This window comes from Bombus terrestris, chromosome 8, assembly GCF_910591885.1.
Source record: "Bombus terrestris chromosome 8, iyBomTerr1.2, whole genome shotgun sequence".
NCBI classification, from domain to species: Eukaryota; Metazoa; Arthropoda; class Insecta; order Hymenoptera; family Apidae; genus Bombus; species Bombus terrestris.
The window spans coordinates 2927332-2951875 of NC_063276.1; the positions used below are offsets into that span (position 1 = coordinate 2927332).

At 30.2% G+C, this 24544-nt stretch overlaps 5 protein-coding genes across 13 annotated transcripts; 1 reads left to right on the plus strand and 4 right to left on the minus strand.

Annotated features, from left to right (window-relative positions):
• Positions 1–27: 27 nt before the first annotated feature.
• LOC100648055 (endoplasmic reticulum metallopeptidase 1) lies at positions 28–6703 on the minus strand. 3 transcript variants are annotated; one of them, XM_048407904.1, is made up of 16 exons: positions 6573–6703; positions 5969–6135; positions 5626–5758; positions 5005–5551; positions 4796–4923; positions 4583–4714; positions 4390–4510; positions 4009–4314; positions 3704–3933; positions 3448–3628; positions 3191–3375; positions 2950–3105; positions 2669–2874; positions 2470–2582; positions 2226–2401; positions 28–2155 (listed from the first exon to the last, which is right to left on the minus strand). In XM_048407904.1, the coding sequence occupies exons 3-16, from the start codon at positions 5626–5628 to the stop codon at positions 1991–1993; spliced, it is 2649 nt and encodes an 882-aa protein (XP_048263861.1). In that variant the 5' UTR covers positions 5629–5758; positions 5969–6135; positions 6573–6703; the 3' UTR covers positions 28–1990. The 3 variants fall into 3 exon arrangements, with proteins under 3 accessions (XP_048263861.1, XP_003397081.1, XP_012166386.1); XM_003397033.4 differs by lacking the exon at positions 6573–6703 and having other exon boundaries at positions 5969–6436; XM_012310996.3 differs by lacking the exon at positions 6573–6703 and having other exon boundaries at positions 5626–5783; positions 5969–6436.
• Positions 6704–7840: 1137 nt separating this feature from the next.
• LOC100648166 (trimeric intracellular cation channel type 1B.1) lies at positions 7841–11818 on the plus strand. Its single transcript, XM_003397034.4, has 8 exons — positions 7841–8184; positions 9469–9625; positions 9852–9947; positions 10026–10114; positions 10188–10275; positions 10351–10471; positions 10565–10722; positions 10846–11818. Exons 1-7 carry the CDS (start codon positions 8064–8066, stop codon positions 10718–10720), a joined length of 828 nt encoding a protein of 275 aa, XP_003397082.1. The 5' UTR covers positions 7841–8063; the 3' UTR covers positions 10721–10722; positions 10846–11818.
• A 505-nt stretch (positions 11819–12323) lies between these two features.
• Positions 12324–16329, minus strand: LOC100644608. 3 transcript variants are annotated; one of them, XM_020864265.2, is made up of 5 exons: positions 15665–16329; positions 15329–15571; positions 14253–15212; positions 14017–14154; positions 12324–13947 (listed from the first exon to the last, which is right to left on the minus strand). In XM_020864265.2, the coding sequence occupies exons 1-5, from the start codon at positions 16062–16064 to the stop codon at positions 13043–13045; spliced, it is 2646 nt and encodes an 881-aa protein (XP_020719924.2). In that variant the 5' UTR covers positions 16065–16329; the 3' UTR covers positions 12324–13042. The 3 variants fall into 3 exon arrangements, with proteins under 3 accessions (XP_020719924.2, XP_020719922.2, XP_020719923.2); XM_020864263.2 differs by having other exon boundaries at positions 15329–15583; XM_020864264.2 differs by having other exon boundaries at positions 15329–15586.
• Positions 16330–17006: 677 nt separating this feature from the next.
• LOC105665989 lies at positions 17007–18767 on the minus strand. Of its 3 annotated transcripts, none has more exons than XM_048407907.1 (5): positions 18163–18767; positions 17921–18093; positions 17632–17833; positions 17362–17485; positions 17007–17298 (listed from the first exon to the last, which is right to left on the minus strand). In XM_048407907.1, exons 1-5 carry the CDS (start codon positions 18505–18507, stop codon positions 17087–17089), a joined length of 1056 nt encoding a protein of 351 aa, XP_048263864.1. In that variant the 5' UTR covers positions 18508–18767; the 3' UTR covers positions 17007–17086. The 3 variants fall into 3 exon arrangements, with proteins under 3 accessions (XP_048263864.1, XP_020719925.2, XP_012166387.2); XM_020864266.2 differs by having other exon boundaries at positions 17362–17488; XM_012310997.3 differs by having other exon boundaries at positions 17362–17488; positions 17584–17833; positions 18163–18759.
• A 91-nt stretch (positions 18768–18858) lies between these two features.
• On the minus strand, positions 18859–23666 carry LOC100648398 (mitogen-activated protein kinase p38b). Of its 3 annotated transcripts, XM_048407909.1 has the most exons (11): positions 23271–23554; positions 22784–22996; positions 22282–22411; positions 22030–22088; positions 21788–21929; positions 21551–21713; positions 21412–21483; positions 20403–20482; positions 19969–20047; positions 19716–19889; positions 18859–19624 (listed from the first exon to the last, which is right to left on the minus strand). In XM_048407909.1, exons 3-11 carry the CDS (start codon positions 22306–22308, stop codon positions 19545–19547), a joined length of 876 nt encoding a protein of 291 aa, XP_048263866.1. In that variant the 5' UTR covers positions 22309–22411; positions 22784–22996; positions 23271–23554; the 3' UTR covers positions 18859–19544. The 3 variants fall into 3 exon arrangements, with proteins under 3 accessions (XP_048263866.1, XP_048263865.1, XP_020719926.1); XM_048407908.1 differs by lacking the exon at positions 22784–22996 and having other exon boundaries at positions 23271–23666; XM_020864267.2 differs by lacking the exons at positions 20403–20482; positions 22784–22996 and adding an exon at positions 20846–20925 and having other exon boundaries at positions 23271–23562.
• Between the last annotated feature and the right edge of the window lie 878 nt (positions 23667–24544).

The following is a 24544-nucleotide window of genomic DNA, read 5'->3' on the forward strand; positions in this document are numbered from 1 at the left end:
ACGGGGAAAAAGTAATAAACATGAGAATCTAATTGTCAACACTTTTATTGTTTTCTTGTGTTAAACTTTAGTCGTTTATCGAGAAACGCTAAATAACAATAGTAACGCGTATATAAGATTATAAGGTGAACATTAAAAAGAAGTAGGAATATGTGGATATTTAAACGCATAAATTCGTGAAAAGATATAAACAAAAAAGCTGGGAACAACAGAGACTAGTAAGAAATAATAGGCAACAAACCAGTTGCATTATTTCAACGGCAATCAAATAAAACCATTACCTAAATATTGCAAATACTTCGAATAACAAAAATCTCAGTAAATTGAATAAATTCTTGTAACAAAATTATATATACATATGTGCGATACTATTAAGTAGAATCATTGACAATAATTTGTGCAATAAAAGTTACATAATTATATAAGATTACTTAAAGTAACGAAAATTATACGCTTTATATACCTTTTTTAAATATTCAGTCAATCATAAGAAATATCACAAAGAATATAAGAAGAAATACGGGAATAAAATTTGGAACATTCCAATTGACTGAGAAAATTTTTAATCAATGTATGTATATTGAAATCGAATTCAAGATTGTCAAACGTTAGTTTGTAAAAAATTAAATCTTCTAATGTTTTTATAACAAGCTAAACGTACATGCACTTTAATATTTCTCTTTTAAATTGGTGTAAAAGTACTATCATTATATTGAAGTTTCTCGTATTAACTTCTATTAATACTTTGACCTTACTTCCGTCTATGCGCGGTTGGCTACTAATATTGGCATAATTTTCTTAGAATTAAACTTGAACCTGTGTAATTCAATAAATATTTCTTAATTAAATATACGTTTTAATCTCTTGAACTGTTTACTGCTTGATATCCTACGTGAATCGAATTAATTTATATGTCTTGTAGCAACTGTTGCATACATTTGTTAATGATACAAAAACAAATTATTATACATTAATAATAAAACATAATAACAATTAAAATAAATTCAACCTCTTTTCAATAACAAATGTAAAGGAACACGAAATGATAAAAAGAATTGTCTCTCCTCCAAAACTAACTACAACCCATTAATAAATCACATAGTTAAATCCTAACAAATATACCTAATCTTCCATCGAGTAAGTTCGATATACTTCTCATTACAAACATTTATAATAACACAAATGTCTCAACAAGACGTCAAAAAAATTAGTATATAAAGACATATGTAATAACTATAAAATTCGATGGTGGGAAAGTATAAATGTTATAGATTAAATGTACATTAAATAAAATCTAAAGATATCTTAGTACGGTGTATATATAATAAAGCAGATTATTGCATTTGTGCTTCTAAACTGTTCACACAGGATCGTAAAATGCATATGGTCATGTGGTTTTAATCAACAATATTCTTAACCTGAAGATCGCAATAAAAAGATAATCATCATATGGTGATAACTTCGCAATATATCTATCTTTTTCGGTCCACTATCTGCTTTTACAGATTAAGGTTGTTATTTTTCTAGCATTTAAAAATTAAATATAGCTGTGATCCTAAGGCATACGGTTGATATGCTATTATAATATCCTACGAATACTACAATTAAAGAAATCGAAATGTTTCAAATCCTCGTATCATTCTACCTTATCTTAGATCTACTTCGAAAGTTCCTTTTGACGATCTGATAATGTACTAGTAAAAAATTTATATAAATAGAATGAAAAAAGTTCCATTCTTCAACATTTTTCTCCCTAAATATTGATCGATGTATTTTCTTATATTGCAACTGCAAGAAATTAGCAGGTATAATGTAGAATTACTCTATTCCTTAAGCTTATAATTTGCATTGTTAGGTATTATATATCTTTTAAACGTATCTAAAACTATACAACGTAGTACAATGCCGTTTCCGCTAGGCTGTTTTTAGCTGTTTTCACAAAATTGCATTTGATAGAGATGTGCAGTAGAACAATCAGTTCTACGTGATATTAAAATTGCCAAGAAGTATACGTAGCTGTCCATGGAGTGACGACCGTCCAAGATGGAAATTGTGCCAAGAATCGTTTAAATCTTAAAGATGTTTGGTGTTCACCATGTAAAAAGTGGCCACCTAATGCTATTGATAAACATGGAGTTTTGGGCATACTATTTACCTATATAAAAAATATATGTATATTGTAAACGTCGTTAGTAAAATAGATATCATAAGTATGTTCTACATACATTCAATTCAAGAGAAAATGTGAAAGGAACACAATCGGACGCACAAGAATAATAAATAAAGTATGTTTCTCTATCATTCCATTTAGGTCCTTCTAACGGCTTTCCTTCCAAAATAGACCATTTTCCTAAATGAACACCTTTATATGGAGATAAAATTATACTTATATGATCAGGACCTGAAAGTATATTTCGAATTAAATGTTTAATTATTATTTAATAATTTATATAATTACAAAGAAGTTACCTGTGACATTGAAGGTGAAACTGACAATATTCTGTTTTATCGACTTTGAAATGAGTTCAAGTTTTGTTGGTACATTAATCAATGGTGCAGGACCTGGAATCCAGCTTGTTTTCCTGTAAAAAATTTGTATATTAAATATGTATTTAATTAAATTTTTCAATGTGTCAAAAACCTTAAAAATTTAATATTAAACAAGTACCATAAAAATGTCGTAACAGGCATAAAATACGGTAGGCCACAATATAATTCTTTTTCACAATCTTTTATTGTTGATGTTATGGCACCTATTTCAGGTACCATACTTTCCACACTATGTGGACTATTCATGTCTAAATCAGCTATCCAATATCCTGTTCCAGTGTACCGCAAATTACCATTTACGTCGTAATATTGTCTTTGTGTGTGCTATAAATTGAATACTTATTTAATATTATACAATTATTTTCCAAGTAACAGAATTGTAAAAATTTCATTCAATACCGCAATCATAAATCGTTCTGGTGCCAATGATGACAAATCACCACTATAAGGAAAACCAAGTGGAGTCAAAATTAATACACCTATAGTTATTAAAAATATTCCCACTAACACACTCAGGATTCTCTCTGCATTTTTTATTAAAAGTACAAATGGCAACTAAACATAAAATAGTAGTTATTAAATTATGTCCTTATAGACTTTTCCTAACGCTATTGTTTTAATAATAATTTCAATAATTTACCGTGAAACTGAGTAATAAGGAAAAGAGAATGCATAACATATTAGCCATAACAACTTCTGAATTTATACTGCTACCAGATCGTCCCATTATGGGTATAAAAAGATACAGAGCTCCAATTACTAAGTAGAACGATTGTATATAAGGTAGACACATTGTCATTAAATAATAAAGCAACCATTTCCAACCTACATGTAAAACCAATTAAATTAATATATTTAATTTCATCATATTATTGCTCCACAATATTAAGATTATACCTCTCCACTTGTTAAAGAAATTACATCGGAGTATATTTCCAAGAGTCGGGAATACAACCCAATGTAATGGTATAAAACCAGATCGTATCTCCAATATAACACAATAGAAGAGAACAGACATCCATATTATAGAATACGAATCACAGTATATTTGATATAAGATCCATGCAGATTTAACTTCCTATAAAATATCAAGTCAAAATATCAGTTAACAATTTATACAGTAAAGCATTGTTGTATGTTACTATAAACTTGCCTTCTTTTGACGTGACCCAATAAATAAGAAAAACGTCATTGACACAAAGATAGTTGGGACCACATATAAGAAAAACAACCATGCTGGTCTTGCATACCAACTCATAACTTTCCCAAGTTTAGTAAGAATGAGGGCGATTAATGTACATGAAAGTATAGATACTAACCATGAAACGATTATTGCTCCGGTACATAATAGTAAATGCTTTAAATATACTGATTTTTTTACATCTAAATAAAAATAAAAACATTTAATTATATTTGTTATTCTATAGTAATAAATTTAATTTAATATGATATAGATACCTCGCCGAGCATTTTGCATGTTTAGATATATTGAATATATACCGGCAACTATACTAATAATATTAATTGTACTTGACGCATACTGTGGCCATCTGATTACAAATGTACCTAAAAAGTCAAAGAACACAGGATTTCCTGTGTGATCTTGAGGTGGTACCTCGGATAAATAATTATCTAATACTATCCCTTGTAATAAAGCAAGTATGTTATCTCCAGTCCTTTGTAAAGATCCCAATGGTATTTGATGAATATTATCAAACTTAGTATGGTACACATAACCATTGGTTGCCCAAGCAAAATCAAGACCTAAGAATTTTTAAAAATAGTATTCTTTCTAAAAGTAAATGTATAACATTAAAATAGATAGTGTAAAATAAATACCAGAAACGTTCCCAAAGTCTCTGAATATTCGAAAATCAGTATCTCCAGGTACAATACCACTTTCAAATATTTCTTGAGCTAAGGATGATGCATAGGGATAAGGAACAGATTTAGCATATATCTACAAAAGAAATAAACATACATTATAATATCTATAATAATAAAAATGGGTTAACTCATTATTCAACAGTACCTGAAGCATCCAAGAGCTATCAGGTCCAGCCTGAAATAATAATTCACGACCGCCTGCACCACAAGCTTCTAAATTTATAAAAGCTTTGACCTCCTTAGCCCAAGGGTGTTGCGTTATAAAACCATGAGAAGCCTATATAATTTAAGCAATTAGTACCTTTCAAAAAATAAAATAAATTTAATGTGTTATCAATATTAGACACAATTAATGTACCTGTAATAAGTTCTCTTCAGCACCATTAAACAAAAATATAACATTATGCTTAAACAACTTTGGACTATGAGAAATCACACGTAAAATTTCTAACATCACAGCACAACCAGCTCCATCGTCAGAACCACCTAAAATAGAAAGCTATATTAACATTTAATCATTAATAATCATTAAGTTAAGTGAGCATGGGTGTTTCCATTAATTATTACCAGGACTTTCTGGGAATGTATCAAAATGACAATTTATTAATAAACTACTTTTGGTAGGTCTATGAGGACCAATCTTAACAATGACATTTTGTACATTTCTGTATACATTAGTCATTCCATCCAGAAATTTTAAAGGAAAAGCTCCACTATGCTTGGTTACATTGACTAGAATCTTATGGTTCTCATTGGCATCTTTGATTATATTATTGATAATGTTTGTTAAATATTTAATTGCTAACACTTCGTTCTCGTAACTTCCAACAATTCGTGGCCCAATATATGTGATATTTAGAAGATGATTATGTGCTCTTTCTGCTATAAATCTTCCTGGATATAGACCTTCTTTATCTGTCATTAATGGCTCAGGTAATTTCTTCTCAAACGTGATAATGATAATGGATACGAAAAGATAGAAGGTAAACAGAAAGAGTAAATGTTGAGTTTCATTTGGCAGTACTTCTTTCTTTTTTGAAGAAACCTTATCCTGGTATACCACATCACTAGTAGTTCTTTTAGAGATATGTTGACGCAATCTGACTCCGTCTCTCTGAAAGGTAGCATTGTCAGTGCAAAGAAGAAAATGAAAAACATACTGATCAAAAGGAACAAAGATAATCTTACCATTGTCTGTGTTTAAGGCACTTTGAAAAATAATTAAACCTTTGAATTAAAATTTGATCAGAGACAAAAGGCTACGGTGTTCGACGACTCCGTTCAACTCCGTTCGACACATTGACCAAGTAACGAAGTGCGTCTAGTACAAATAAAATTTCTGATGTCTTTTAATATTTCGTATGAAACAAACAGAAAACACGCAGAATTTTATTAACGTTTCTTTTTATTACTTCAATCAAACGTGATAATCGTATTCTCCGTAACAATTTTAAATAACAGTATTACTGTTATGATTTTACATGCAAAATTATTATAATAAATGCAGTACTGAAATAAGAATCATCCCTACCTATCGTTGTGCCTGTATTTCTGATTAAAACGTCGCAACTCGTCAGTTACTTCAGGTCCGTTTTTTCATAATTCCACGTTGGTCTATCGTGGACCATTATCAGCCAATTTAATCCCCGTTAAAACATATTTTTTATATATGTTACAGCCACGCGTATTCATGTGCCACTGCGATTAGATAGCCATATCATATTTTTTGTATAAAGATTGTGTAAGTGCTCGTTAGGTAAGTTACTCGATACTTGCTAACACGAGTATCGGGCCTATATATATCTGAATATAGCATTGCGGAAAAGTTAGCGAAAACAGAGTATCTATCTATCATGATAAAATTCTAAATCTAGACAGGACGTCCCAAAGAGCAATAAAACACTCAAATAAAGTAGCGGAGTATTGCATTTTTATGAATGAAAGATGCTGTATCTCCATCGCGTGCACAACTTTTACTCTCGATATTACTCAGTTATGTAAAAAGAAAATTGCAATGTTACATAATTATACAATAACTTTCGAAACAAAGAACGTATGTATATATATGTTGTGTGTGTGTGTGTGTGTGTGCGCGCGTGTGTGTATGTATGTATGAAATGCAAAAATCGTCTTACTAAGGCTAATATGCTCGGTTAATCTTCGATTGCAAATTAATACAGTACGTTTGCTGTTTTGGAAAGAATTGACTCTGTTGCTACTACAACATTGTATATTTACAAGAGTCTCTTCGATTCGTAGATGATGCAGACTCTTCCATGAACTACTGTCATGCTTTGTTCATTATTCTACGCTTTTGTATATATATATATATATATATATATATATATATATATATATATATATATATATATATGAAATACTTTCACGTAGTGTATATTTTAAAATGCTTCGTAAAACATAAATACTCGGACAGATATGTTCACAATATCAGTCATCAGTTCTGAGAAGTCTTTCTTGTATATTAACAGATGTTAATCATCTCATCACCGATTACGAAGTTGCAAATAATTTATTTTCAATTTACTTGGATATTTTAAAGTTTAAAAATAGAAAGTAGATGATAAAAAAGAAGGAATTAGTGAAATTGGTTAACATAACGAAATTTTAAAAGCATTCATTGTTCTTCACTGAATATAAATATAGCTAAATCAGAAAAAGGCGAAAGGTACGAATTTTGTCTACACAAGGAAGATAAGAACATAACATAGATTGCGATAATTTATTTAAATTTGATAATTTATAAAAATTATTGGAGCTGTTATACATTTAAGCTGAAAATTGTCGCTATACATAAAATTCGTTTAAAAATTAGTAGCTCTCGTTAAATACTGATTTTTGTTACTGTATTTTGTAACTTTTAAATACTATAAATACTATACTTACTATAACTTATAAATACTATAATCTTTTATAACATCTAATTTTGTAATTTTAATTTTGTTGTATCCTTCGAGTCTATATGTTAGAAATAAAAATTATATTTCAGTAGATATTAAAAAATATATGTTTATATATTTGACTTTATTATTCAATATATCTATATTTTATTATATCTAGATTGTTAGTCTTATATAGTCCACATTCATAATTAAAGTATAAGATTTGATAAGTAGATATCTTTAAGAGTACAAACATGAAGAATAGTAAAAATATTAATAAGAGATTAAATTGAATATCTGAAAATATTTTAATGAAATTTTTCAAAATGTTTCACTTAAACGTGTGAGAGTCTAAATCTGAAGTTGTATTTAACGTGTCACGTATTTAACCCAACCATTATGAAGGATTAAAATTCATTCAAAAGCCAGATGTGATAAAAAAAATAGATACAAATGCAATCGTTTACTGCCATCTGTAGGAAGGAGTTTTAAAGAGGCCATGAAATTTGTTCGTTCGACGATAAGGTTCTAATGGTAGGGACCGATTCCATAACTAGCAGACGATCAAGTCTAGCAGACGACCAAGTCTAGCAGACGGCGCATAGCTAGCGTCGTTCGCGGGCGCTTGTGACTTTGTTTCAAACTCGAGGATTGTTGAACGCCGATAGACACAGTTTTACGTGAACGAAAAGTTTATCCCTGAAGCGACTGCAAAATCGATTGAAAATGGATCCCGAAGCATTCCTGGACATGGCCAATCAGGTCATTAAATTGAAAATGTTCCCGTACTTTGATATCGCACACAGTGTACTCTGTGCTTTACACGTCAGAGAAGATTTGGGATCCGGTAAGCCCAAGCCTACCCGACCAATTCTAAATTTAATCTGCTCAGAACCAGCTTATACCATTTCTAAGATTGTGTTTCGCTCCCAACCATTTTTCTTCATTATTCTTGTTTAACTCACTTCCCGCTTTATTTATTATATTATTTTTTACCTATTTTATTATTAATAAATTAGCTCTCCCTTAATCTCATTTAATAATACTTAAGCTAAGAGATTTTTTTTATTCATAACAATTGGATTATTTTATTCTAAGTGTTAAAGTAAAGTCTTATTATCTTTCTGTAAGCTTAATGCTATAGAATTATTAATTTCTTTGACATAAAAATACAATTTTGTTACTAAACATATTTGATATTATTAATATTATAAAAAAAGAATAAGAACATTAATACAACTTCCTCTTTTAATAATATTGTCCAAAACAAATGTATAAAAAATGTTCAAAGAGAAGAAAAATTATTCTCACACGGTATGTGGCATAATCAGAATAATCCTATTTTATGACATTCACTGAATTTACCTAGCTAATCTATTTCAGTATATACCCTTGCGGGCACGCCAAGTTTTTTCAAATCTTTGGCCTCAATTTTGATTTCTTATAATTTTTTGTGTTTCTTAAAATTATGCAAATACCTTATCATAAATAAATATGGAAAATAAATAATTGTATTGTAAATATTTCCTAAATATATGAAAGCTTATTGTGTAAGAATGTTCCCAGATATAGTAGCAAAATTTTTTGTATCAATGACTTTCTTATGCAATGAACCATGAAGCAGCAATCTTTGAACAATGACTCAAAGAATTTCTGTACCTTTTATATTCCTTGGTAGTAGTTATGGTATCTAAAATCATATGAAAAATAAATTTTATTGTGAAATATATTTCTTAACTATTTTCATATTTTTTTAAATAAACTTTTATGTAATTTAATTTTATACTTATCAGAGTGTTAAAAATATACCAAAAAACATTATTTTCATGTTTATAGTAGACTGACACTATACCTGCACGAATACATGTAATATAATATACTTGTAAGGATTCCAAGTGACCTACTTGAAAGGACATGCCCCTTTGATATTTCATGGTGTATTAGAAAACAGAAAATTTATCATATCTTGGATGTGTCTTTCTAAATTAAATTAAATGTTTCTTTACATGTTACTAATTAATAAATATTTAAAAATCTTTGAAAAATGTTGTACCATTAGTTTATCAGACTGTCTCAATTATAACTTTAATTATTTTTTATAACTTCATACTATCACAATTCTATTGAATAGGTGCTCAAGCATTTTCTCGGAAACATCCTCTTTCATGTTGGCTTTCAACAATGTTGGTAGTGTTTGCAAGTGGTATGCTATGCAATGGTCTTTTAGGAGAGCCGATTATTGCACCTTTGAAAAATACACCACAAGTGGTAGTAGCAACTATTGTTTGGTCAGTACCATTAAATTAAAAACTATAAATCTCTATTAATAATTTAATGAATTCTTTAATGAATATCTTTCCTTAACTTCAAGCTAGATTCCAAGTTTCAGATCAATTGTGTCTTTGTTGTACTTGCATTTTGTGCCAAAGTTCAAACACAATTGTTTACAAAACCAATAATATGACATTTCCCATAACATTTAGTAAGGTATATTATTATTTAATTATTGCACAGGTATATGATATTTTATACACCATTTGATATTGGATATAAAATTGCCAAGTTTTTACCAGTAAAGATAGTATGTGCTACTATGAAGGAAATATATAGGTGAGTACATAATAATAAGCAGATATTTGTTTTTTAACTTATTCTGTTATGTTTATATTATTTTGCCATAACTTACAGGTGTAAAAAGGTATATGATGGAGTATCTCATGCAGGAAAACTTTACCCAAATGCATATCTTATCATGGTGTTAATTGGAACACTCAAAGGTAACTTTTAATATCTGAAAAGTAAAAGTAAAAGTTATTGAAATACAAAATTAATTTATTTAATTTATTTTAGGAAATGGTGCAGGCTTTACAAAACTTTTTGAACGCCTTATACGAGGAGTATGGACTCCAACTGCTATGGAATTTATGCAACCTAGCTTGTACATTTACATCTTCTTTCTATTTTTTTATAAATTAAAACTGAAATGAGTAATACGTAATATTTTACTTTTTAGCCCTACGAAAGCATCAATGGTTGCATCCATTATTTTCGTCCTTGATAAAAAGACTGATCTCATTTCGGCTCCTCATGCGTTAGTTTACTTTGGTATCGTTATTTTCTTCGTGTATTTCAAGGTAACAGGAATTTTGTACTCCTTCTTAAATGAAAGCTAATCATTGCTAATCTTGTTTGTTACTAAGTGCTAATTGTTATTAATATTATTTCAGCTATCGTCCATTTTGCTTGGAATTCATGATCCGTTCGTACCTTTCGAAAATCTATTCTCTGCGTTGTTCCTCGGAGGAATTTGCGATTGGTTAGCCAAATTGTTGGGACGAGGCCAAGCTAAAGATGAGAAAGCGGATGCCAAGAGAAAGGACTAAATGTTTGTAAACTTCATTTACATAATATTAGATAACGCTACGTACATATAATTTTACTGCTATGTAATTTAATTTTCGAGTTTGCGATATATAATATTTATTTCTTCTTTTTTCTTTTTCGATAGGTACGCATAAAATTCTCCCAATACGAACGTTAATATATTAGCATTGATATGCTAAAAATCAATGCATGGAATCAATTTAAACTAGTCAGGCCATACTCGCATGTTAACGATGCGATGCATGATCATGAACAAATCATTAAATATTGGAAGTACAATAATTTATTAGTATACATATTTTAATAATGACAAGTGATATATTGGAGAGTATGGCTTCCACCGTTATGAATACCAACAGTATTATCTCTGTTGACAACAACTTGCCAACATAATTGCCTCTCCATAATTAATTAGACAATTTTATATGAATAACATTACGTAACAAGTAAATTCGTTATGTTTTATAAAATATAAGAGAATTGTACTTAAAATCGATAAAATCTTTACGCGAAGGCTAAAAAAATTTGTTGTTGATTTTTTAATAATCTATATATACAGGATTTCACACAATGTTTTAACGATTGAATTAGAAAAAAATTGTTGGTAAGTCATTTTATAGAGTGAAGTGCAATTTTTAAGTGCATATTGAGACATATTGTTAGTAATGTTCAATTCAAAATATCCTAATTTTGGTATATGTATTTTGTGTGAATGAATAATTATCAATCTGTCGTACGATATTTATCACGAAGAAATATACTCAGGTTATCGAATTTAAGTGTTAAGATAATTTTAATGCATATTAGAACAATAAGATTTCTGATAATAAAACGGATAACAAATGAAATCATCTATACATGACGTAAATATATCAACGAGGAAAATTATAACTCTTTTATACTATTTTATTATAATTAGATTGATACTGACAATTGATACTTACCTACCATACACACATGTATCAAGCGTTTACCTTGGACTCAACGATGTGAATATAATTTGCTATGGAAATTAAATAACATAATTTTCATATAATATTCCAATTGACAGAACGTTATACATTTTCATGTAATAAAATGAAGTTTGTTCTTCTATATCCTTCTGTCGACTTATCGTCTTTCCAATCTTTTAAATACGCAAGGGTTTAGAGGCAACAAGATTGCTTCCCAACCCAAGCCTTCTGAGTCCTTATTATGTATCTCCTATTGTAGAAAAACATGAAAAATATACCATTGCTTGTCATAATTTATAACAAATAAAGGTTGACAAATTCTAGTCGATACCCCAATACTATTAACAAACGGCAATTGTTTAATAACAGTTTCCCGAGGTGCAATACAGTGCGATATTTGAACGAGAAATTGGGACAAAAATCAAAATTCGCTAGCTACGTTTGCAAATCATATTCGCCACGTTCGCAGATCAGGTACGCGCGTTCGCAGATTACGTTCGCAGCCCACGTTCGCAATCCACGTTCGCAATCCACGTTCGCAGTCCACGTTCGCAGTCCACATTCGCGCATTTGTAGTCCACGTTTTCACATTCCATAGTACAGTATTCGAATAAGCATTTAGGACAAAGATAAAAAAATACACATAATGTACAGTGTTCCTAAAACTTAATCCTTTATTAGATGATCCGAGGTAAGTAAAAGTCTATTTATCAAATCTTTGTTAGTATTTTCCTTACTCTCTTCTTTAGTTAAAATATCTTGAATATTTATTTCTTTGTCTAATCACACACGATAACGTTTAAATAAATAGTGCAGATGCTGGCAATGATCTTTCCATTTTTTCGTCCAGAAATCATTTATTTTCCCTTCCATTTCGTCAGATATTGTGCCAGCATTTAATAAAGGATAGAGATTTTGGGTAACATTAAAAATTTTCTTGAAATAAATGGAGTCAGAAATCCATTTTTCAACCAAGTCACTATTACGAATGGACTTCACTTACAAAATAAAGAACGTTCAATGTAGTAGTTTGTAACAGAACAAGATCATATATAGCAATTTAGTGCAATTTTTTTTTAACAAAGAACAATCAAAATTCAATTCAATGACTGCGTGTAAAACGATCTTCAATTGTAGTAACAACTGTTTCTATATGCTGATATAAAGAAGATATTTTTAAAGATACAATTTTAAAGAATAAAATATGATACAATAATAGATTTAAGAAATATAACAATATCCAAAAGGAAAAGTTAATATGAGATCAATCATTTTAAGATCATACTTATTTCCCAAATAAACTTCCATATCTTTTTATTAGAAGATTTATTTATGTATTTTATACGTTATATTAATCCTAATGTTTGATTATTTGCTTCTAGCGTATGTATATTTTTGTAGTGGTCTCATGCATATCGGAATTTTCGAATTAGTAACATTTGAAAGTATATCATTTGTTACATCAGTCCAGTCATAAGATATTTTTCCTTTACAATTTATATCGCATATATCATAACTATCGATCATTTCATTTTCGCGCTCTTTACGAAGAGTAGATTTTAAATTGGCTTCGTTTGTTATTTTACAAACAGTGGACGGAATGCAAGTCGGTCGACCGCATGTTTCTACACGTTTGCTTATACATTTCTTTTCAAAATGTACGTCCTTTTTCATAGTTAACGTTTCTTTATCCGACCTTACTACCGCCTGACTTTCATTGCACTTGATCACTCGAACTAGTATCGGATCTCGTTTCTGGGTACCCACGCTTATTCTTTCTGTTATATCTTCATACTTTGCGACACATACAGAATCCTTGAACAATCGAGTATCACCTTGAACTTCTATGTCGCGATTGCACAGCTGCATCAACGATCCACTGATACCAACATCTTTACAATTCAAATGAGTACAAACTTCTTTGTCTATCATTGGATATTTCCTCTTCATTTTCTCTAATAGCAATATACCGTCTTCCATGGTTCCTTGTCTTTTATCCATTTTCGTGAATGTGGATTGCAATATTAATTCGAAAATATCTTCTTCAGTCATGGTTAATTTATTATTACACATGGTAAACGTGCCAATTTCCTTCAAACTTGGTCCTCTTCGAACTTCTGTCAAAGATGACTTTTTGTCAGCCTTCTCATGAAATTCTTTCACATCATCTCTGATAACACTTGGCTCTAGCATCATTATATATTCTTTGATTGCTGTCACCATTTTGTCCATGTCGATGAAACAATTTTCTTTTAGGCGATATTTATATTTGTCTGAAATTAAACCTCGTTAAATTATAAAAATGGATACATAAATTTATAAGGATCTGTTTAATTTTATACCTTGCATTTTTTGTTCATGTATAAATAATATTTTCTGCAGAAGTTGTTGTAAAACTGAGAGCATGGTGGGGTCTCTACTGAGATGTAGTATATTCAATGGACACGTATCTGTTGTACATGAATCCTCCAATTCTTGTGCTATCAATTAAAACAATTTTGTAAAATTAGTGTTTTATATGCATAGTATTGCATTATATTTTGCTAAGCTGCAAAGCAGTACCAATTAAAATGCTTACTTCCTTTTTCCACAAAATGTTTCAATTCCGTATCTCGACGAGCACAACGTTTCACAGAATCATCAGACTTAGATCGAGCCAAAGGAAATTTTTCTTTAGAAACGCATTGTACGAAATTCGATTTGAATTCTTTGATCTTTTCCGCTGTCACGCAGCCGACGCTACGCACTTGATGCAAGGACATGGTAGTACCAAATTCTACCATCTTTTCAAAAGACATACGGTAGGCTAAATTTCCTCGTGATACACAGATGCTACTCTGTATTCCTTTCGAAGTTTGATCTACCACATTTATTGCTACTTCCTTCATCTCTATCGTATCAGTCTTGTAATATTTATCTTGCTCTTTTCCTTTTTGGTCAATTTCATTTGTAGTTTGAATTGATATACAAACTGTATTTTGCACTGCTTTGTCAAAAGAATCCATTGCATTGACACCTATTTCACGTTTTTTCCTTCCAATAGAAAATCGCGTTTCAATTGCAAGTGGTTCTGATTCTGTACCTTGTTCCTTCTTCGTATCTCGACAAACATCTTTTGGTACGAATTCAATTGGTTTTGAATGTTTATCCGGATCTGGCAGAATTAGTTGGGTAGAAGCTTCTACGGTACCCAACTGTAATTTACCTGTTACTACAGGGTCCACATGTAGAACTTGCGTTTGAACTGATATGGATGCTGGAATATTACTTTTTAAAACTCTTTTTGGATCTTCGCTTTGTTCTATTTCTGTATGAGCACATTTCTTCGTAATTTGAATAGGTTTCATGGCAGAAGTAATTGATGCCTTTGCAGAGAGTCCTGTTATTAAAGTTACAATAGATGGATGTCTTGTTATTAAAGATGCAAAAGATGCATGCCTTGATAATGTCTGTAGAAATTCCAAATCCTCGGAGTTGTTCACATACTTTTTTAAATATTCTGATAGATCAGTAATTCCCATGGATCGAAAAGGTAAACCTGAATAAAATAGACAATAAATTTAAGTTGGTATCTGCACATACATCCAAATTTTAGCATTTCATCCAAATTTCAAACAGATATTTCTCTATAATAAAAATTGATTTTTTACATACTATCACGCGTGACTCTGTCACATCCGGCACACAGACTGTATCCATCAGAAAGATTTTTATTGTATTCCGAACAAGAAATATAATTTCTTCTCTCGTTTTTGTTACAATCAATTTGCTCATGTTTCACATCTTCCCAGCCACACAGTGGACATTTTAAGAATGGTGATTCATAACTGTTACCGTTTTCTTTCGTTAAAGGAAAATCACGGTTAAATCTGGTATCCATGGAAGTATTTGAAATAGCTGGAAGATATTCTTCTTAAAGTTAGAAAAAATTATACTATTAGTATTCTATCATATTTCTTTTCAAAGTTATTTTTCGAACAAATTTTTTACCTATCTCTTGAGATTCTACATCTCTGGTGGGTTTGTAGTACAAAAGTTCATCTATTTCATGATCCCTCGAATCATTTTTCTTTGGTCTAAAGGATGGACAAGGAACATATTTTACTCTTTTCTCCCTTTTTTCTTTTGTTATCGTTTCCCCTGTTGAATTACATTTCCCATCCAGACAAGATAGTTTTTCCTGCGATTTGCTCCTCTTTGAAATCATCCGACCGCTGGTGGCATTATTACATGGGTGAATTTTCACAAATTTTGCTTCTAGGCCCACTCTTTTTCTTTCCTGTGAAGTTTTTATACTATCACTGCTCAAGGATCTAACAGCAGAAGTCATTTCTTGTTCATGAAGTTGACCGCTCTGCCTTTCTTCATCATCAATCACCTTCGCCAGCATGCCTGCTACTACGTTATACCAGGAGAATGGTGATTTATATTGTTTCTGAGATTGTAGACTTTGGATCGTTCGTGTTTGTTCCAATTTATATCTGTGCCAATGAAAGTCATTGTTTTCATAAATAGTTTTGTAACCATTGATGTTAAAAAGTAATCATCTCTAAAATCAATCAATAACATAGTTTGTTAAATATTTTTAAGATAAAAATTTGTTTAATGCTTTGTATAGAGAACATTTCGTATTCATTTTTAATGTTTGCTTCGATGTTTAAAAAATTAGACTAAACTTAATTTTTTTGTATTTAAGATGACATGAAGGTCATAATACTACAGTAAATGAAGAAGGCTGTATATTCTTCTCCATTCAATACTGTGAATTCCGATCATCAAACGCAAAATAATCATTTTAAAAAGAAATTACATTCGTTCATGATGTTTTTTATTTTCTCTCTTATCTCTTTCACAATATTCATTACCAAAAATTCCGATCGTACATTACTTTTCTCTTATGCTCTTGATTTGGTGCAAATAATCAGTTACGGTAAAGCCGGGTATGCAGAGATCGTTGATAATTCTTTGCAATGCCATATTCTTCTCATAGCAGTTATAGTAATGTCTGTGATAAGGGTTCCAGAGGCATGGATATTGCTTGTACGCTTTTAAAAAACTGATTACTAATCTCTCGTTCCATTTCGACGACATTTTATAATACGAAGAATTTACCAACAGTATTTTAATACAGTGTCTCTATGAAAATAGTATTTGCGATTTCTTATACGTTTATAATTTTACGATTATCCACAAGATAAAATCAGTTTCAGTTAGAGAACGCGACTGAATTTGATCGCGCGATACATCGAACGGAAGCATTTGTTAAATCACTCTACGTTATTTTATTAATTTTGTTTCGCTACGATACTATATATTAATACCAGAACCAACATATAGAATCATATTTCATATATTATATCTTTGATAAAATTTTTTTCTAAGTACTAAACAAATACAGACAATTCGTAAACATTATATTCGTTGCTTGCAATCGAGATCGCAGGAAGAATCTGCCTTGATCATGATTACCGGAAGGCCGCAGCTGCAAACCATTTCCTTGCGCAAAACTGCACATTCGCTACAACTAGAAGCTGTACAGCAATCCAAATATTTCAGTTTCATATGATCCAGACGTTCTTGTGCAATTATATCTTGTATTCGTTTCTCCAATTTAACAGCAATTTCTGAAGACAAATAATTTTACCTTAATAATTATCTTTGTAATATATTACGCTATCAATATTCACCGAAACTTATATTTCGCAACTGAAACGCAACACTCTTGCCGAACATGTCAAACTCGTCAGTTTTCCTTCTTCCTTTAATGTCTTTCACTGGTGGAGCACAATCTGTGTAACTAATGTCTGTCTCCTTCTGAAAATTATTTCGTACATTTAATGTTACTTATAACTTTCGACAAACTTTACATTTATTCTCGTTGATTGAACTAAGGACGAGAATCTATTTACTAGATCTTTTTTCATCAAGTTAAAAGGTACTTCATTTTCCATACACACTTGACAAGCTGTACATGCGGTTTTGAAATAAGAAAGTTCAGATTGAGTCGCGTGCTCAGTACTGATACTTCTGATATTACTCCCCACATCGATTTGAGATACTTTCTGCTGGTGCAAGTAATATTTGCAATCTCTTGCTGTGGTTTGCGAAGTAGTTACACCCTTTTCTTCTGCCAGGAAGGAAGGTGGTTTTTCTGCTTTCCTAAGTGGACCATGTTTTAATATATTTTATTATGTACACTAATATTAATCAGTGATGTATTAACACTATGTAAATGAAATAAATTACCTAAGACGAGTACGAGGTTTAGCTATATTCGATTTGTCACAATAACAAGTTTCATATGGACAACCACAATCTGTGCTTAATGCTTTTGGTTCCGCAGGGACTGGACGTGTCGACTGCTCCTGTGTTTCTTTATAGTCATAACTTTCATGTGTGCCTGTTTTATCACTGCATATCTATAACAAAATTGTTATAATAAATAAATAAAATTTGTACGATGTGTTTTGTTATAAGTTGATATGTACCTTGCAGCAATCACTTGTACAATTGTAAGTTGGTATAAATGGAAAAAACAGTTCATGGATTATTGGAAACCAGTTCGCTATTGGTCTATAAAACTTCTCACAGGAAATTGCAGCACTGATTTTAGATAGCTCATAACAGTATTGGGCCTTTACACAGGTAATTCTTTTGATACAATCATAAACTGTTAAGCAGCAAACATCCATAGAATCCACAATTTCTTTGTAAGCTTTATAACGACATCGCTTGTTCTTATAATCCGGATGAAAAGGATTTCTTAGACATTCGTGTTTACTGTAAAAAATTACTAATCTCAACGTTAGACTATCGGTCCATGCAATTGGCATGATAAATTGCTTCGATCATTTGTAGCATAATCAGGTTATTTAATCCCCCACTTGGATAGATGCCATTATTTACATATCATAAAAGCTATATGTACATATCTTGAGCTTATATTAAAATTCGTAGCAAAAATTTGTATGCTGAAAAAATGCAATGAATGAATTACGTTCGGATTATACATCATACATACGTAAGATTCAAAAAGTTACTAGAATTTAGAAAAATATACATGAAAAAAAAATGAAAGAATACATGAAGTATATAATCTGTTTAGCTATTGATTTTCTTACGTAAATGTATGTGCATAGTGAAAGAATAAGATGAATAATTCTTAATATAAATAACGAACGATATACAAAGATCAAAAAATTTATTCAGCCATGTTTGTTGTTAAAAGCATCATTATAACAATATCTTAGAGATTAAATTATTTTAAATTACATCTGCATGTGAAATAAGAATTATTTTTAACCATAAATTCGATGTAATATGTTCTATGTTATAGACTAGAACCAGCGGTGTATACAACAAAATCTAACCCTTGAAGCTAGTAGTTTCTTAATAATTTATTTTTATTGATAAGGAGTTGTCTTTTATATTAAGTAATTCGGCTTTTTACAAAAAAAAAGTTGCTTTAAATCCTTAATAGATCTTCGGTTATTAAATTACGCTTGCACTCGTAGCTTCAAAGTATTCAAACACGTGAATATGTAACAAAAATGTCCATATAAAACCATGAATATGAATAATTTGTCACATGTTTGATAGCTTTATATTCTAAAACAACCAATGCTCAGTGTGAAAAATATTAGCATTTCCTTGTATCATGCGTCATTAACAAAAATATACATTTTGCCTCTAATACAAATAAGTTTGTATAATTAACTCTGTTACTTATGTAACACCATATTATATACAATGTGATATCCTTTGTATATAACAATTATACATGTATCTTTTCATAATTATTCATTGTTAAGATTATCTTACTGTATTATCTTACTTATCTTACTATATTATTTGTGCTATCGACGTAACCTTACGAAGAAGACTCAATCGTCGAAGCCATTGCAGGTAATTGTTGAGGTACAAAATTTATAACTTCATGATAAACAAGTTCTACAAATAATAAAAATGAATTACCGCGTTAGTAATATATTAATGACTATTTATAAAATATACATATATATATTACAATGAAAACATATACCTTTCCATTTTTCAACAGGTAAATCCATATCTTCAAAACTTTGATCATATGGTAAAGATACTGGTTCATCAGTTGGATCAGCATACTGTGCAAGATATGGGTGAGCTAAAGCTTGTTCTGCTGTAATTCGTTTCTCTGCATCTAGTTCTAACATTAATTCAAGTAAATCTATAGCTGAAAAGTAAGAAAAATATGTTAATTTAATTTATAAAAATAATTTCAATTTAGAAGACTTTTTAAATTCGGTAATTACCTAAAGGATTGGCTCCGCGAAATACTTCTTTGAAGTTCTTTTTTTTTAGCGGAGGTAAACTTTGTATATAGTTTCTCGCCTAAAACAATATTTTTACTTATTAATTTTCAGTTTTTACGTATAAATTGCATTATTTCAATATTTGAAATTTATACAATATTTCATGAAAATATTCTTCAAAAATTGTGCATGTAATACCTCATAAATGCGTTACATATTTTTGTTATAACTCATATTATACTCTTTTTGTAGCTCTTTTAATATTAATATTGCCTTATATTTTAAACTTCAAAGCAAAATCATATTATAGACAAAATTATTTTTAATATTATGGAAAGAATTATAAAATGCAAATAAATAATGTAAGAAATTTTAATTCATAAAAAAAATAATTAAAAAAGATTGCAAAAAATATTTATCTAAAAAAAAATTACCTCTTGGCTGGTAATTTTGCTTAAAGTTTCCTCTGTGGGTGTACCACAGAGTACTAAAACTCGTGTTAGATGATCAATGTCTGCTTAAAGTTAAGGTATGTTTAAAGCATAATTTATTATACAGGAGTAGGAAAAACTTAAAGCAATGTAATATGAATTATGGTTGTAATTATTTTAAGCATTTGTTAGCATTCCAAAGTACGAGTTATAATATATATATGGAAATAACATATATTCACCAAACAAATTTGTAAATATTATGAAGATAATTCTTTCATTTTAGTCATATATATATAGTGAAATTTATTAATCAGGGAAATATTGATAAAAAAACATGTAACATGCGAGGCAATTAAATCGTAACACGTTATCAATGAGCAGCATGCACTATTTAGGCTTTTTCTATGGATAAATTCTTATTTAACAATTTAAAAATTACTTACCGACTCTGACGATATTTTTTGCATAAACTCGTCGCGTGGAGTACCCAGTATCTCCATTATTAAGTTCAGTTGGTGTATATCTGCTCTTGCTAAGGTTCCACCACACCTTTTTCTACTTTCACTATATGGATACTTCAATTATTACATAAATACAACAGACAATTTCGTGCATTGAAGCATATTAAAAATTATATACATATTTAAATGAATTTTTACTTGTAAAATAGAAGCTAATTTTCCTTGCTATCAAACAGAAGCTAAATTAAAGCATTTTCTGCCAACTGACAAATAAAATACTATGTAATTAACATATTAGTAAAATAACTGAACATTTTAAAGCAGGAAAGAAGCCATGTAGAGCCTTAGCGAAAAGCATATCTTTTAATTCTGAGATGGTTAAAGATGGTTAAAGATTTATAATATTCATTGAAGATGAATTATGAAAGAAGTTTTATGTGCATACAAGTACAACATAATTAGGTGAAAACCACAAACAACAAACTTGAATATTAGACATTGATATTAAGAGGAATTATAAAAAGCATGATTGGTTGTAAAAAGGATACGATCTGTTCCCGGAAATAACGTTCTCCCCGTTAATAGCTCGGCCATTATACATCCAACAGACCATATATCAACTAAAAAGCATAAATATTATACTATTGTGTATTATAAGATATTTGCAGAAAGAAAAATAATAACCACCTGTTTGATTATAATGCATCCAATTAAGCATAATTTCTGGAGCTCTATACCACCTTGTAGCAACATAACCAGTCATTTCATTTTCTGTAGGTCTGGCTAATCCAAAATCTAAAATTTTCAGCTCACAATCTTCATTTACAGCTATATTAGAAGGTTTCAAATCCTAAATTTGACAAGAATGTATTTAAAGTATTCTATATTACATTTAAATTGTTATTATCAGTTATGCTACTTTACCCTGTGTATTATACTCGCAGAATGAATATATTTGAGACCACGAAGGATTTGATATACAAGAAACTGTACATGATCATCCGAAAGTTTCTGAGTTCTTACAATATTATTGAGATCTGCACCCATCAGATGCGTGACTAAATATCTATTAAAAGTACATGTGATTACTAAAACATGATAAGGAGTCATAATCAAGGGGTTGAAAAGAGATAATCAACATTATAAAAGTACATAAAAGCACTTACACCTGCTGAAAATCTTCTAAAGAAGAAGAGGGATGGAATACATCTAGTAAACCAATTACCTGCAATGAATTATATGATTATTTCATTGATTTTGATTTGCACAGGTCAATAATAGCATGATGGAACTCACTATACATAACATAGTTGTCCCTAAATTTAGTAACAAGATAAAGTTTCTAAATCCATTAATTTCTACAATGCCAACTTCAAAGATATATTAAACTTATATATAATTCACATTTGTATACTCACATTTTCATGATTCATATGCTTCAACATACGAAGTTCCCTGTATGTGCGTTTTGCATGCACAGCTGATTGGAATGGTCTGGCTAATTTTTTTATTGCTACTTTCTGTCCAGTTTTTGTGTCAACTGCCGAGCTAAAAATATATATATATGATTCCTTAATCCAGTTTCTACTGTGATTTATATAAAACAAAATAAGAATATATATAATATATAAATACTCAATTGTAAGATTATGTGAATGTATATTTATAATAAGGAAGTAGAAATTCTTGTAATTCAGAAGGGAATCAATAAATACATATATATTACAGTTTACATTTACAATAATAAACTTAAATCTTAATAACTAACTTAAACATAATTATTTAAAATTATATAATATATGTATATGTATATATCAATCTTCTTTTATGATCATAAGAGGATTTATCTTTCTAGAAAACACAATGTATTTCATGTACTTAAAGAATTAAATAATAAAGTAGGAGTTAATATAAATTTACGAATCGATTATCAAATCCAAGTGGTAGTTCTGTGAAATGTTTCACCGAGAAAATTCGGGTATAATACATCTCATTAAATTCATCTTCACGGAAAAGCATTGTCAAATAATTCTAATTTTAGTTTGGCCCCTGATGTAGAATACGACGGTGCACGAGATACTTGCACGAGCTGCCGCAATCGTAACATTTACGTATTGATAATCTCGTTAAAATCTAAATTACAAAATAAGAAAAAAGAAAGAATGACATATGTGTATATACGATTTTAAGTGGCATAATGAACGATCGTAGAAATGTCAAGGTTATGATTGGTTCATGGTCGCAACCAAATCTTAAATTATTAACGAGATATGGAGCGGGATCGTTTAAATATTATAGACAGGTTCCCGAATAAGGAACAATCTAAAAAATATGTGAGATTAGAATGGTATTATGCAATTATTGAAACATATAAATTTATGTTGGAATTGTTTTTCTGAATTCTTACCAGACCTGACCATAAGCTCCTGATCCCACTGGCGTGAGCATTTGGTATCGTTCCGGAACCTCCCATTCGGTCCTATTTATTTCGATTTTATGAAATTGCGGCATGCTACATTCAATTTCTCAGTCACGCCGCTTGATAATAGAAAGAATAACAACAATTACAGCACAAACACCATGCACTAACGTTTGGAACCGGAGTTTACAGACACTTCATGCATTTCCAAATTAGCCCAGTATTAAAAACTATATACCACATCTATCGTATAATCGTATGTCTACGATCCCTCGAAGTCGATTCTGTATTCAGATCGATAGCGTATTGAAATTTTTGTAACGGCGAGAGGTCGATTTGTCTTTCTCGATACTTGTTTTTCGTCGATTAAACAAATAGTGTGTTCGATTTGGGGGGGGGGGGGGGGGACTTTTACGCAAATTCATATTTTTGAGAATATAATTGATAGAGTACGTAATAAACGGATATCTATCCATTTTTGGGAAATATAAAGGTGCAAAAATCTATAGAACGAATATAATACATAAATATATACAAGATATCCAAAGCAGAGTATTTATCATAATATTCTGTGGATGAAACAAATTTCCATTTAAATCCAAAAAAAAAATAATTTAAATTCCCAAAAAAGAAAATATGAAAATCTGAAACAAAAATTTAAAAATATACAATAAGAAAAGATTATGCAACCTTTAAATGGGAAGTTGACTTATGGACATGGCCCACCCTATGTGTATTTAGTCTTATTCTATTGTCTCTTTCCCCTTAACTCGAGATAGCTTTTATTTCTGCCAGTTAGTCCAGCGGTTCTTAATCTTCTATTTATCATAGACCTCCTTTAAATAATTTTTTATTGTTGTGGATCCCTAAGATTTAACTCAAGATTTAAATAAGTAATGTGCCAAATATATATATTTAAAACACATTAACTGTTCAACAACCTTCTCGGAGAGAAGAGGTTCATTATGAATAAAGTAAATGATTTTTATTCGAATAATATAATAATAACTTGCATGTATGAAGATTTTCGTTCCCCGGGAACTATGGGCCACAGGTTAAGAACCGCTGATCTAGTCATGTCGTGCCTCATATGTGTCTTACCCTCTCAGCTATCATCTCACTCTCACCAACTTGAATGATGTCCCAATAACCTAATCCATGACGGTAACGCCATCTATAACTTCGCTGGTGTGCGGGCTAGAAACGACTTAATGTAGGATGTAATGTGTGGAGCTATGATTGAGCGATTGTAGCGCCACTCT

Excerpts from the sequence above, each read along its gene's own strand:
- LOC100648055 (XM_048407904.1), bottom strand. Across the intron at positions 4,715-4,795 it reads CTGAAGAGAACTTATTACAG|GCTTCTCATGGTTTTATAAC; the intron begins GTACATTAATTG and ends TAAATTATATAG. Across the intron at positions 2,402-2,469 it reads TTTCACCTTCAATGTCACAG|GTCCTGATCATATAAGTATA; the intron begins GTAACTTCTTTG and ends ATATACTTTCAG.
- LOC100648166 (XM_003397034.4), top strand. The coding sequence starts at position 8,064 with ATGGATCCCGAAGCATTCCTGGACATGGCCAATCAGGTCATTAAATTG. Across the intron at positions 9,948-10,025 it reads ACTATGAAGGAAATATATAG|GTGTAAAAAGGTATATGATG; the intron begins GTGAGTACATAA and ends CATAACTTACAG. Across the intron at positions 10,472-10,564 it reads TTTTCTTCGTGTATTTCAAG|CTATCGTCCATTTTGCTTGG; the intron begins GTAACAGGAATT and ends ATATTATTTCAG.
- LOC100644608 (XM_020864264.2), bottom strand. The coding sequence starts at position 16,064 with ATGCTGGCGAAGGTGATTGATGATGAAGAAAGGCAGAGCGGTCAACTT. Across the intron at positions 14,155-14,252 it reads ACATTTTGTGGAAAAAGGAA|CACAAGAATTGGAGGATTCA; the intron begins GTAAGCATTTTA and ends TTTAATTGATAG. Across the intron at positions 13,948-14,016 it reads ACATGAACAAAAAATGCAAG|ACAAATATAAATATCGCCTA; the intron begins GTATAAAATTAA and ends GTTTAATTTCAG.
- LOC105665989 (XM_012310997.3), bottom strand. The coding sequence starts at position 18,507 with ATGCCAATTGCATGGACCGATAGTCTAACGTTGAGATTAGTAATTTTT. Across the intron at positions 17,834-17,920 it reads AAACCTCGTACTCGTCTTAG|GAAAGCAGAAAAACCACCTT; the intron begins GTAATTTATTTC and ends TGGTCCACTTAG. Across the intron at positions 17,299-17,361 it reads GTTGCGAAATATAAGTTTCG|AAATTGCTGTTAAATTGGAG; the intron begins GTGAATATTGAT and ends ATTTGTCTTCAG.
- LOC100648398 (XM_048407908.1), bottom strand. The coding sequence starts at position 23,374 with ATGCCGCAATTTCATAAAATCGAAATAAATAGGACCGAATGGGAGGTT. Across the intron at positions 21,714-21,787 it reads CTGCGAGTATAATACACAGG|GATTTGAAACCTTCTAATAT; the intron begins GTAAAGTAGCAT and ends TGTCAAATTTAG. Across the intron at positions 20,048-20,402 it reads GCAAAATTACCAGCCAAGAG|GCGAGAAACTATATACAAAG; the intron begins GTAATTTTTTTT and ends ATATTGTTTTAG.